This window comes from Salmo trutta, chromosome 39 (assembly GCF_901001165.1).
Source record: "Salmo trutta chromosome 39, fSalTru1.1, whole genome shotgun sequence".
NCBI lineage: Eukaryota > Metazoa > Chordata > Actinopteri > Salmoniformes > Salmonidae > Salmo > Salmo trutta.
Window position 1 is genome coordinate 14,152,224 of NC_042995.1, and position 12,335 is coordinate 14,164,558.

The 12,335-nt window shown below is 42.2% G+C and overlaps 1 protein-coding gene across 2 annotated transcripts in view; it reads left to right on the plus strand.

The window, feature by feature from the left end:
* The first annotated feature begins 2,134 nt into the window (after window positions 1-2,134).
* LOC115179372 (fidgetin-like) overlaps window positions 2,135-12,335 on the plus strand; it is a 33,699-nt gene continuing 23,498 nt past the window's right edge. The window contains exons 1-2 of one of the 2 annotated variants that reach the window (XM_029740818.1): window positions 2,153-2,326; window positions 3,168-3,198. In XM_029740818.1, the coding sequence (XP_029596678.1) occupies window positions 2,213-2,326; window positions 3,168-3,198 (145 nt within the window). In that variant the 5' untranslated portion in view covers window positions 2,153-2,212. Of the gene's footprint in view, window positions 2,327-3,167; window positions 3,199-12,335 lie in introns of both variants that reach the window. The other variant, XM_029740819.1, reaches the window with a different exon arrangement.

Below are 12,335 nucleotides of genomic sequence, written 5' to 3' on the forward strand. Positions count from 1 at the left end.
GAGGTGTGATGGAAACTGGAGCACTGGGATTTGGAACCTGTATAGGAAGGTGTGATGGGAACTGGAACACTGGGATTTGGAACCTGTATAGGAAGGTGTGATGGGAACTGGAGCACTGGGATTTGGAACCTGTATAGGAAGGTGTGATGGGAACTGGAGCACTGGGATTTGGAACCTGTATAGGAAGGTGTGATGGGAACTGGAGCACTGGGATTTGGAACCTGTATAGGAAGGTGTGATGGGAACTGGAGCACTGGGATTTGGAACCTGTATAGGAAGGTGTGATTGGAACTGGAGCACTGGGATTTGGAACCTGTATAGGAAGGTGTGATTGGAACTGGAGCACTGGGATTTGGAACCTGTATAGGGAGGTGTGATGGAAACTGGAGCACTGGGATTTGGAACCTGTATAGGAAGGTGTGATGGGAACTGGAACACTGGGATTTGGAACCTGTATAGGAAGGTGTGATGGGAACTGGAGCACTGGGATTTGGAACCTGTATAGGAAGGTGTGATGGGAACTGGAGCACTGGGATTTGGAACCTGTATAGGAAGGTGTGATGGGAACTGGAGCACTGGGATTTGGAACCTGTATAGGAAGGTGTGATGGGAACTGGAGCACTGGGATTTGGAACCTGTATAGGAAGGTGTGATTGGAACTGGAGCACTGGGATTTGGAACCTGTATAGGAAGGTGTGATTGGAACTGGAGCACTGGGATTTGGAACCTGTATAGGAAGGTGTGATTGGAACTGGAGCACTGGGATTTGGAACCTGTATAGGGAGGTGTGATGGAAACTGGAGCACTGGGATTTGGAACCTGTATAGGAAGGTGTGATGGGAACTGGATTACTGGGATTTGGAACCTGTATAGGAAGGTGTGATGGGAACTGGAGCACTGGGATTTGGAACCTGTATAGGAAGGTGTGATTGGAACTGGAGCACTGGGATTTGGAACCTGTATAGGGAGGTGTGATGGAAACTGGAGCACTGGGATTTGGAACCTGTATAGGAAGGTGTGATGGGAACTGGAGCACTGGGATTTGGAACCTGTATAGGAAGGTGTGATGGGAACTGGAGCACTGGGATTTGGAATAGCTCTATGCTGAACTGATGGTGTCCAAACCAGAGGTCCCGTAAAAGGCCAGTGAAACCCTAGAGTATAGAGCCAGCCCTAGTCAGTCAGTCAGCCAGCCAGGCCATGTGTGATCAGGGGTTAAATTGAAGGGGAACAGAGTGGAACAGATGGGAGCATACAGTGGGAATTGAAGCGATTCTCTGTTCAAAATGATCATCGAAATAGCAACCCCTTTTGGGGACAGTTTATAGCACTTTAAAAAAATAATTCCCAATTGAACCTCTTTGTGTGTCTAGGTGTGTGCGCGCGCACACTCACACATGCGCGCCTGTGCAAGTTTGTGTGCGTTGTGCGTGTGTGCACTCACTGTCATCAACTGCTCTTTTGTGAGCACTGAAGACCATCTCAGATGTCTCACTATTTTTTTTAATGAACTTATGATAAACTCATGATAATTGGGATGTTTCAATTGAGCCTTTATTTGACACACTGAACTTCATCTGACAGTTGTTGCATCTTTGATGTCTTGTTTAAATGTGATCTCCCTACTGATGCTCTGATAGTGTGTTAACTGGGACAGTTCAGCTCTAATTAGGACTCAGATAGATAATTCTACATCGGTGCTATAATTATCATTGGGAGATACAGCACTAGGGCTAGTGGAACGAGTGTGTGTGTCTGTGTGTGCGCGCGTGTGTCACACAGCAATCACACATTCACACGCTAGGCTACATTCCCAGATTGTTCTCTAAACATGGGACAATGGTTATTGATTTCTTATTTGCAATTGTTCTTTTTTTTATCAGCACGCTATGATAAATAATCCATAGATTAAAACTGTCTGCTTAGACAGATCCAATCTCATAGCCTACAATAGTCTACTGTAGCTTTTACTTGAACACAATCACGAGCTTCTGCTTATTTCCCAATACAATGCTGCCTCGACGTCTGTTGGTATAACAAGATAATAACCTTGCATAATTACCCCTTTACGCGGGACTTTGAATTTCTGGTCTTTGCAGCTAAACGCATGCGCAATGCGAGGCATACTGGTCAGTCTCCGAAGCAGCTGTTTTAGGGTTTGAAATTCCAACATGGCAGTGGCTGTGGTCAGTGTTGCCTGCGCTAACTTGGAATGGTTTTAAATCGCAGGCAGCCTCGCTTAACCCACCGCACAGTCATTCATCAGCAAGCTCTGCCGTGGATCGATGTTGCTCTAACCCCAGAGGTCGACCTGTCGCACATACAGGTAAGCCTTTCCAGAACTACATTCGAGATTAAAGTAGCCGATATTAGGCGAGTCTTGCCTTAGCAGCGCACCCAAGCGCGTTATCCGTAAAGACACCACCACCCTCCGAGACGCCCTCCGAGACGCAATGGATCATACGGGATTTAAGCATTCACAGTTAAAAACAAGTTTTAGTGGTTTTGCAAATCATTTATCAACGAGTTTGTTCGTTTTAGGATTGTAAAGTAGCGCATTTGCGTTTTGGATTAGTGTCACTTAAAACCGCATGGGTATGTTGTGTTCTTATTTAGGCGATCCAAGGGCTATTGCTCTGTTCGAATGACAGTGCATTGTTTCAAAGTAGCCAACTTTTATACATGCATACGGTGATTACAACAAGTATCCCTATGCATCTTATCGTTCGCATGAGCGGATGCAATATCACAGTCCTTGTGACACGCCATCTATTGTTAAAGCGCGAGAGTAGCCTGTGCCAGAGCTTGTGTATTTGTATTAGGCTAGAGCGATATCACCACATGTAACTTTCTCGATAACAAAATAACAGTAATCAATGCGCAAATGATCTGGTGTGAACCAAGTGGGTGCACCATCATATGATTTGCCCCCTCCCTCCTCCCTCCCTCCCCTCTACAGCGCTATCCAACAGCGTAGGGTCCACTTTCCCTGTAATAGTATGCGTGTAGGTTAGATGAGCGTTGAGTAGCCCCGACTAGAAGGACTCACGTTAAACTGAAATGTGAGAGTGGAGAGTAGTGCTTCTTATGTAAAACAACCTTTGGAATTCCTCCTCGTCCAAATTCCAATTCCAATGCTCTCCCCTCTTCTTCCCCGTTATTCGCAGCGAGACATGATCAGTAGCAGCAGCGTCTATGGTAGGTTCTTTTTCCCAGTCTTTCATTTGATGAACTGTTGTTGTTCTTTTTAAATCGTGGCTGTTTTAACCGTGCTTGTTTTGTGTCAGTTTCTTGAAAATAATGTCAGGGAATATGACTGATGTATGATGAGATATGTTGCATGCGTGTACATTGTTTTGTGAGAGTTTAGCAATGTAGGGCCTACATGTTGATTTGTCCATGCTATTAGGCCTGTCATCCTCAGGCTTGTGTCCAAGTTAAAACGATTAAAACATCAAAATCATTTTGCATCATACTCCATCCAGGCCGAATTGTTGCCACTCTCGGGAAAACAAAAGAGTACTATAGTATACCTAATGGAATATTCCTCGCATCAGATGGTCGCCGTGAATGCAAACGGACCCTTGACGTCTGTCTGTGCTGGCTTTGAATGCACATCGTTATGATGCCGATATGTTTTCGGAACTGCTGCACCCGGAACTCCTTTTTGACGCGCTGTGCTTGGACAATATTAGGCTAACAGGAATGTCTCCCAGGTCCACTTGTTATGTAGGCTACATTCAGAATATATTAGTCTGCTTAAATTATGACTAATATACCGGTACACGTGTTATACTAATCTTCAGAGGTTGTTATTACGGATATACTACTAGTAAATGAGTATATTCAAATGATTAGGAGAATAGACTGTGAGGTTAGCTTTTGTTAGTCTCAGGTGTGGCAAACAATCTGTAATGTCATCAAAATATATCAGTCATTTATAAGTAATTTGTTTTAATAGAATGTTTCTTATACCAGAAACCTACCCTACAAGTAAGAATTATAGCTAGTAATTGATTATTAACCTCATCAGAAATGACAAACAGCAATTTTAAGCAGCTATTAATAACACATTAAGAGGTCATCTTTGTCACCATTAGGCCTTTATCAACATTGAACACTGAAATATCTAGCCTAGTTAGGCTATTAGACACATATTTCAAATTGATAAAAGACTATTGAGATATTTTTGCATCAAAACCAAAATATCCCGAATGAGCATGACAATAATTCCACTTCATCCTGAATATGTGAACATAGAAGATTTAGGCCTATCCCATTTCTGGACTGGCTTTGTGGCGTTGATCCGTATGCATCATACAAACTATAAAGCGAGGTGTGCAATTCAAAACGGACAGGAATGAACTTTTTTGAAGTCACAAAAAAAGAGTGTTTGTTCCTTAGATAATGTAGTGTAACAAGTTAGGCCAGATAGAATATTATGCACCGAGTCTAATTTGTATTTCTCTGTGTGTTCTGAGAAATAACAAATTGGACTTTGCCTACTTTATTCAACATCAACATTTTGTTTATTTGTCATGTTAATTTGTCACTAAGTTTTCATTTGTTGTTTTATACCTTAGTATAGAGATGAATGTTAATATTAGCCTCTCTCTCTCTCTCTCTCTGTCTCTCTCTCTCTCTCTCTCTCTCTCTCTGAAACGCACCACAGCTCGTGGTGTAGTCAGTCACATATGTCGATTGATTATCCTTTTCCACCCCCTGACTTTACTAATGAATTAATTTCATGTAAATCCACTATATATTTGCTGAATGATAGAATAGATTTGTTTTCATTAGATTAGCCCACATAATGCAGCTTGTTATAGTGTTGGCTAATACAGCCAAGAACTTCTCTGGAATAAAGATGAAGACTGTTTCAGATCGAGATATTTCCGCTGCATTGTAAAAATGTCCCCTTGCTATAATGCTGTTGTTTGATTCATTCTCAAATGTATTTTGCTTGATTTTTATACGGTACATCTGTATTCTGTTTTCGATTCTATTATGCACATCATGGAGCCTGGTTGCAAATCCAAATATCTCAGTTTGGGCCCCTACAGATGAGTGATCTCTTGACGCATAAGTCAAGGCAAAAGCCTGTGTGAACATTAAACACAATTTATTCCTTTAAAAAAAAAAAAATCAGGACAACTATCTGTACTGATATTTACTGGATTTAAATTTGGTTATTTCCTAAATAAGGAAGTTGACGTTCTACGTCGTTTAGTGTAGCGATGGATAGCTGGTATGCACTGAGCAGTCTCTTAATGGTGTTTTTCTACCTTGTGGTTATCCTGATAAATTGATAGAGTGAGGGAAGTTGTGGAGGCTACAGGCACAGAGACTGACTTATACCCCGTGTCATTTATACTGGCTGTTGCTGATGTAATGAGAGTTGTGCATGTAGGACGGGGGGTGGAGTGTGTGTACGTGTAGGTGTGTTGGATGGATGTGTGTGTGTGCATTCACTCTCAAATAGTATTATCGTATTGTACTGAAGATCTAAACACTAAAGATCACTATCCACTACACATCCCTACTATATTAGAAACTGAAATTGACAGCACCAATGATTCCCCTCATTATGTACATAATGTCTCATTTTATGTCTTTGTTCAGAAGCGCCGTAATAGTTGCTCAAAGAGATAATGAAGGGGATAGTAGAGATATTAGAGAGGGTTAAGGAAAACGGTCTTCACAAACAGAGACACTAATATATAACAGTCTCCTCGCGATTACTTTGTTTATCTTGCTAGTGATTTTCCCTCTGACTCAGAGTGAATACAGAGAGCGGTTTGGCGTTAAGGCTAGCTGGACTATTCCCTGTGGGACTAAAGACAGGAATTAGCCTGACAGTTTCTATCCGTCTGTAATGTTTACCATTAAAGAAGCCCTCTCTCTTATTAACTTGCCAAAATGACTCCCTTGCATATACTGAACCCTGGGGAATTACTGCTCAGGAAGATGTATATAGTTGGATTCCTTGTAATGTTAAAGAAAGAGACACTTGTCAGACGCTCTCTCTCGCAAATATCAGTGGACTTCTCTCGTCTGCAGCTCCTGACAAAGGCCGGCTTCAAATGAGATCTAGGCAGGGTTGTCATCTTTTAGCAAATATGTTAAGTGTTGTCTTTTGTGCTCTCCCCGTTTCAGCGAGCGAGAAATGACCCCAAGGGAGCCTGGCTCATGCAAATCCCTCTCTCTCTCTCTCTCTCTCTCTCTCTCTCTCCAAAAACTAGTCCCTGGACTTGTGGCAGCTGGCTATGTTGTCTTTGTGTGTGTCTCTCTGTGTGTGCTGACAACTCTCTCAGTGATCTAAGTTAGAGAGGCACACAGCGCTGGAAACGGGAGGCAGCTGTCTGTTGCTATACTGTCTGTGAGACGAAGAAGCATTCGTTCTGCTGCTGCAAAGATGAACGGCCGCCAATCCGTAAATCCTTGACATCCAGCCTGCCCCTCCTCGCTCTCCTCCTGCACCCCCTCCTCGTCTTCCTCCTCCTTCATTTCTTTGGATCAGTCTGTCAGCTCTGGCTGTCTGTTTAGATGTTTTTTTGTGTTTGGTGTTCCTCTGACTGACAGTGTATGGGCAAAGGCATTCTTTTGGAAAGTATGATAGTCCCAGAGACAAACGCCTAAATCCTTCCTCTAGCCATTTGAACGGTGATCTGTTTGTTCTTCCCCTCCCTCAGTCTGTCATCATACTGTTATCATTCTGAGTGCTGACAGCCCTGTGTCTTGTGGGGGTTTAGGAGAGAAAGAGGTCTCCTGATGTACAGTATCTGGTTTAGTACAGTAATACTAAGTCTAAATAAGTCCAGGAGTAAAAATGTGCTTAAGAAGTCACATAATAAAACAAGCAGACATTTGATACACACTTTGGATGGTGTATGAATATACCCAGTCACTACAAAGGTACAGGTGTCCTTCCTAACTCAGTTGCCGGAGAGGAAGGAAACTGCTCAGGAATTTCACCATGAGGCCAATGGTGACTTTAAAATAGTTAGAGTTGAATATCTGTTATAGGAGAAAACTGAGGATTGATCAACAATATTGTATTTACTCAACAACACTAGCCTAATTGACAGAGGGAAAAGAAGGAAACGTTTACAGAATACAAATATTCCAAAACATGCATCCTGTTTGCAATAAGGCACTAAAGTAATGCTGCAAAAAATGTGGGAAAGCAATTCATTTTTTGTGTTAATACAACACATTACTGAGTACCACTCTCCATATTTTCAAGCATAGTGGTGGCTGCATCCTGTTATGGGTATGCTTGTAATCGTTAAGGACTGGGGAGTTTTTCAGGATAAAAAATAAATAGAATTGAGCTAAGCACAGGCAAAATCCTAGAGGAAAACCTGATTCAGTCTGCTTTCCACCAGACATTGAGAGATAAATTCACCTTTTAGAAGCACAATAACCTAAAACACAAGGTCAAATCTACACTGGAGTTTCTTACCAAGATGACATTGAATGTTCCTGAGTGGCCTAGTTACAGTTTTGACTTAAATCTACTGGAAAATGTATTGCAAGAGCTACAAATTATTGTCTAGCAACGACCAACAACCAATTTGACAGAGCTTGATTCATTTTTTAAAGAATAATGGGCAAATGTTGGACAATTCAGGTGTGCAAAGCTCTTAGAGACTAAACCAGGAAGATTCACAGCTGTAATCTTTGCAGGTGCTTCTACAAATTATAGACTCAGAGGTGTGAATACTTGTGTAAATCAGACATTAATGTATTTAATTTTCAATACATTTGCTAAAAATGTCTAAAAACATGTTTTCACATTATGGGGTATTGTGTATAAATGAAAATAAATAAATGTAATATATTTTGAATTCAAGCTGTTACACAACGGAATGTGGAATACTGTAAGTCAAGAGGTATGAATACTTTCTGAAGGCACAGTACTTTAGGTATCACCATATACCCAGTAATAAGGGGAGGGATGTCTTTTTTGTATGAATGGATGTTTTCATTATGGTGACGATAGTCAGCACTTTGTATTCATTAGCCTATTTAGTATTTTGAGCATGCTATTTTAAGTGGGCCCCATTATTGTAAAATCTATTGTTATAATTTTTTTAACGTAAAATACTTTCCCCATCATTCAACATTACAAGTGGGTTTCGGCGAGTTTTTTTTTCCTGACGTTGTAATTGTGTATGGTGCAGAAAGACAAGTGTGAGAGCTCAGGTGTGTGTTGAGATTTGTGGCAGTAAATTAGTGGACAAGTAAAGGAATCAGTGTGGGGCCTGGAAGGGGAAGCAGTGTCAGACAACAGTCCACTAGTGATCATCTACCGTTTAAAACACTTTACCCATCATGCAACTATACTCATCTGTGAACACCGAGACAGACTGCACACATCTCGGGTACATCGCACTGTTTCTTCATCCAGAGTTCAGCGAAATTCACCTTGGTGTGAATACAGGAATTAAAATAATATCTTCCCTGTGCATGGCAAGTGCTCAAAGTGTTTGAAGTTCCCCTGTTTTTTATGTAATGCACCATTTTCATAGGTTTAATCAAATCGAAGCTATGGATTTTTTTCCCCACTCTTTTTTTTCACTGCCCATTCGGAATTTTAATCAGTAATTTCTCACCCCGCGTGGCTTCTCTGCTGCTCAATCTCTCCATACTACCCATGGCTAAGATTCCCTTAGATATTAACACATTCTACCGAGATGATGGGAAAAGTTAAATATGCTAAAGACTTATTAAAGCTAACGTCCTGCTACCGGATATTCGGCTTCGTTAGATCCACTATAGACCACGGCTTATCCTGTACATTGTATTTTCAAATGAGACCTTCGACGATTCTAATTAAGTTATTGATATGGACATCTGAGTTAAACGGTGCATTGATATGCGACTTGCCTGATGAGGGAACCAGTTATTAAACGATGACTGCTTTTTTCAGGGCTGCTGGGTGGAGAGAAAAAGACAGCAGCAGAGAGAGAGCGAGCGAGAATTGAGTCATCTCTCATCTGCCTGTGATCTGATCCTATATCTTACTCTGTGCGTCTCGGCTGGTGTACAGCTTGATTAGGCAGACGATCATTGGAGAATCGCGCTCTCTCTCTCTCTCTCTCTCTCTCTCTCTCTCTCTCTCTCTCTCTCTCTCTCTCTCTCTCTCTCTCTCTCTCTCTCTCTCTCTCTCTCTCTCTCTCTCTCTCTCTCTCTCTCTCTCTCTCTCTCTCTCTCTCTCTCTCTCTCTCTCTCTCTCTCTCTCTCTCTCTCTCTCTCTCTCTCTCTCTCTCTCTCTCTCTCTCTCTCTCTCGTCAGCCGCGGTCAAGTAAGTCCCTGCCTGGCATATTCATTCACCCAGCCCCTCTCTCCGCAGAGCTGTGTATGTGTGTGTGTCTGACAGCTTGGCAGGCTGCCAGGGGGTGGCACAAAGGACCTTGAGTGGCTGGGCTGGGTGCGTTATGTGTGTGTGTGTGCGGCACGGCCAGCACGGCAGCCTGTGGCCTGTCTCCGGGAGGGAGGGGCGAGAAACAGACAGCGAGGATGGAGGAGAGTAGTGTTTTGTAAAGTGCCACGTCCAGCAGAAGCGTGTGCATAATCAGGTTGATCTGCGGGGGACCTGTGGAGAAGGGTGTGTGTCTGTGTGTGGCAATGTGTATGCAAGCATGTTTGTGTCTTTGTGGGTGTGCGTGCCAATTTGTGTGTTGGAGTCTCTATCAGTTATTGTGTGTTTGTGTCGGGTGCAGGGTTTGGCTGCGTTTGAGAATGTAGAGTCTGCTAAGGATGGTACTGTATGCACTGGGTAATGAGATGCAGCTCTGAGCTCCTCAACCTGGTTTCATACATTATCCATATAGGCAGATACACGCGTGGTATTGACTTTTGAGTGGGTGTGCATCAGTCGTGGGAGTTGTTTTGGGTCAAAGAGGAAGATATATATTTTTTTAAACCCAACCGATGCAATTGCTTCCATTATTTTCAAAAGGTTTTGTTTGACATGTAGAAAATATATCCTCTTATACTTTTAACTCGCCACTCGCTTGTTTTAGTCTTATTAGATAGAAAACATGCAAAAATTAGTGTGTGTGTGTGTGTGTGTGTTCTTGTATGTGTTTCTGTTCTTAGAGTGTGTATGGCAAAAGAACCTCATCACATTTAGATAGAGTGTTGAATTGAGAGACTTGGCCAAGTTCCACCCTCCACCCGGTCGACACATTAATCCTGTTCTCCACACTCCTTCGGGCCAATGAGAACCCTGGGGGGTCTCAATGACATGATTACTAATGTGTGCTTTGGAATAAAGACTGCCGTTGTGTCCTGCAAAGCTCATAAACCACTGTATGATTTGTCCATTGTTGTCAAATCACTTTGCTTTCGCCAAGAACTAGGCATTTCACTGAAGGCTTAATGCTTTTGAAACCGTCAGCGACGTATTCGAGTTCCTCTTTTGTTACTTTGGCCGGGAAACTGCCAAGAGCGCTGCGCTGAATATTGTTGTCAGGAGAGAAAAGGGGGGTTTTGCCAGAAGAGTCCATTGAGCAGACTGAATGGACCATTCATATTTAAGAAGAATTACCCAGGCGCCATATTGTTGGCGCAACAAGGCTAAACGCTCTCCAACAAGGGCGAGATTGTGGGTATTTTGACGAGTTGTGAAAGTGTAGAAAGCATGGGTCCTTAAAAGAGTTTCAAAAAGAACTGCGGTGGGCCGTATGAACCAAATAAAATAATTGTTGCAATATTATGTAAAGTGGTGTGAGTTTTTAAAGTGGTAGTAGATAGGACTGGTAATGGGCAGGGACCTCACGGTACAATATTATCACCATACTTAGGTGTCGATTCTATACGTATTGCGATTCGAAGATGGAAAGAAGATGGAGAACAAGCTATAAAGGGAAAATACTGAAGTTTTAGTGCAGGTACAGCCAACTAGCGCAAAACTAATATTGTAGTATTGTCAAAACGGTACGATGCGAAATATCGGCAAAAATAATATCCCGATATGTAACTGTATCGATTTCTTCACACATCACTAACTGGTAGCTGTAGATTTATCTCAGGGTCGAACACATTTGTCATTTTAGAGACGGCTAGAGGTGATAGTTTTATGGTTGTACTTCAAAGCACCATATTAAATTCACAATGTATTGTTGAGAAAGCAAAAGGTTCACTTACTGTTCTCCAGAATGTGTTTTATTGAAGCTCGTGATACTGCAACATTTCAACTGACCCATATTTGTCCTGTGCCAATGTCAGTTATCCCTCTCTTTCCATTAATTTTACAATGTAACCCAGTTATTTGCTACAGACACCTTACCCCCAGCATTCTCCACTGATAATTCTAATAGCAGAATATTCTTAACAACAGACATAACCTTTTAGAATGTACTACCCAGCTAACACATTTTGGTTCCAAGAATGTTGTAGGAAAACCAAAGGAGAACCTTTCGGGAATGTTACGGGAATGTTCTGTGCTAGCTGGGTACAGTACCACACCCTTTAATTTGTTCTGAAGCTGTAGAATCTCTGCTCCCTTGGAAGGCAGTCCAGTCCTGTTTACAGTACGGTATTAGCTCGCTAGGCTAACCCTTAGCATAATGTCATCTAGTCTAGGAACCTTTATGTCACCCTGGCCATGCATTCACCCGGGTATTAATCACCACTGTGGATCTGCGTCTTAGAGGATTATCAAATGTATTGTTTGGCTGCCTGGGACTGTAATGGGTGTTTAATTACTCAATAAAAGCGCTTTTATGGATTCAAGTCCTCCAGTGTATCGAGCAAATGGTATTGATCTGGCTCTCCGCTGCAACATGATCGCCTGTGAAGGAGAATTAGAGCCGCCCGCCTGCCTGCCAATGGGCCTGCTCGTTCATTAGTAGCACATTACATACTGGGTTGGTTCAGACATAAGATTGGTAAGATCAGGGTCTAGACAAGACAGACAGTTAGCTTCTGTACCTTAAACGTGTAGATTTCCTGATATTACACATTTACCGGAAGTTAGTCTGATTTCAATAGAATCATTGTCAATATGGTTATGCGGTGTTCTGTTAGCACAATTAAGACTCTTTCCTATGACTTGCTATAGTCTAGCTGAGATAGAGTTAAGCTCTGAGACGTCTACCTGCTAAACGGCTTGTTTCTATAATCTTATGCCCATTGTGGTCTCCCAGGCACAATGCTCATAATGCCGTATTTCTCCAGCCCTCCCCCTAATGATTACAGGGGTGTGAAATCATCCTAACACGAGGGAAACTGAATGCGTATTAGGAGATTATAGTAGTTGAGTGCTATCTTTAAGTAGGTCTTTCATTGTGTGTTCGCGCATGCGCACATGCATGGAACGACAG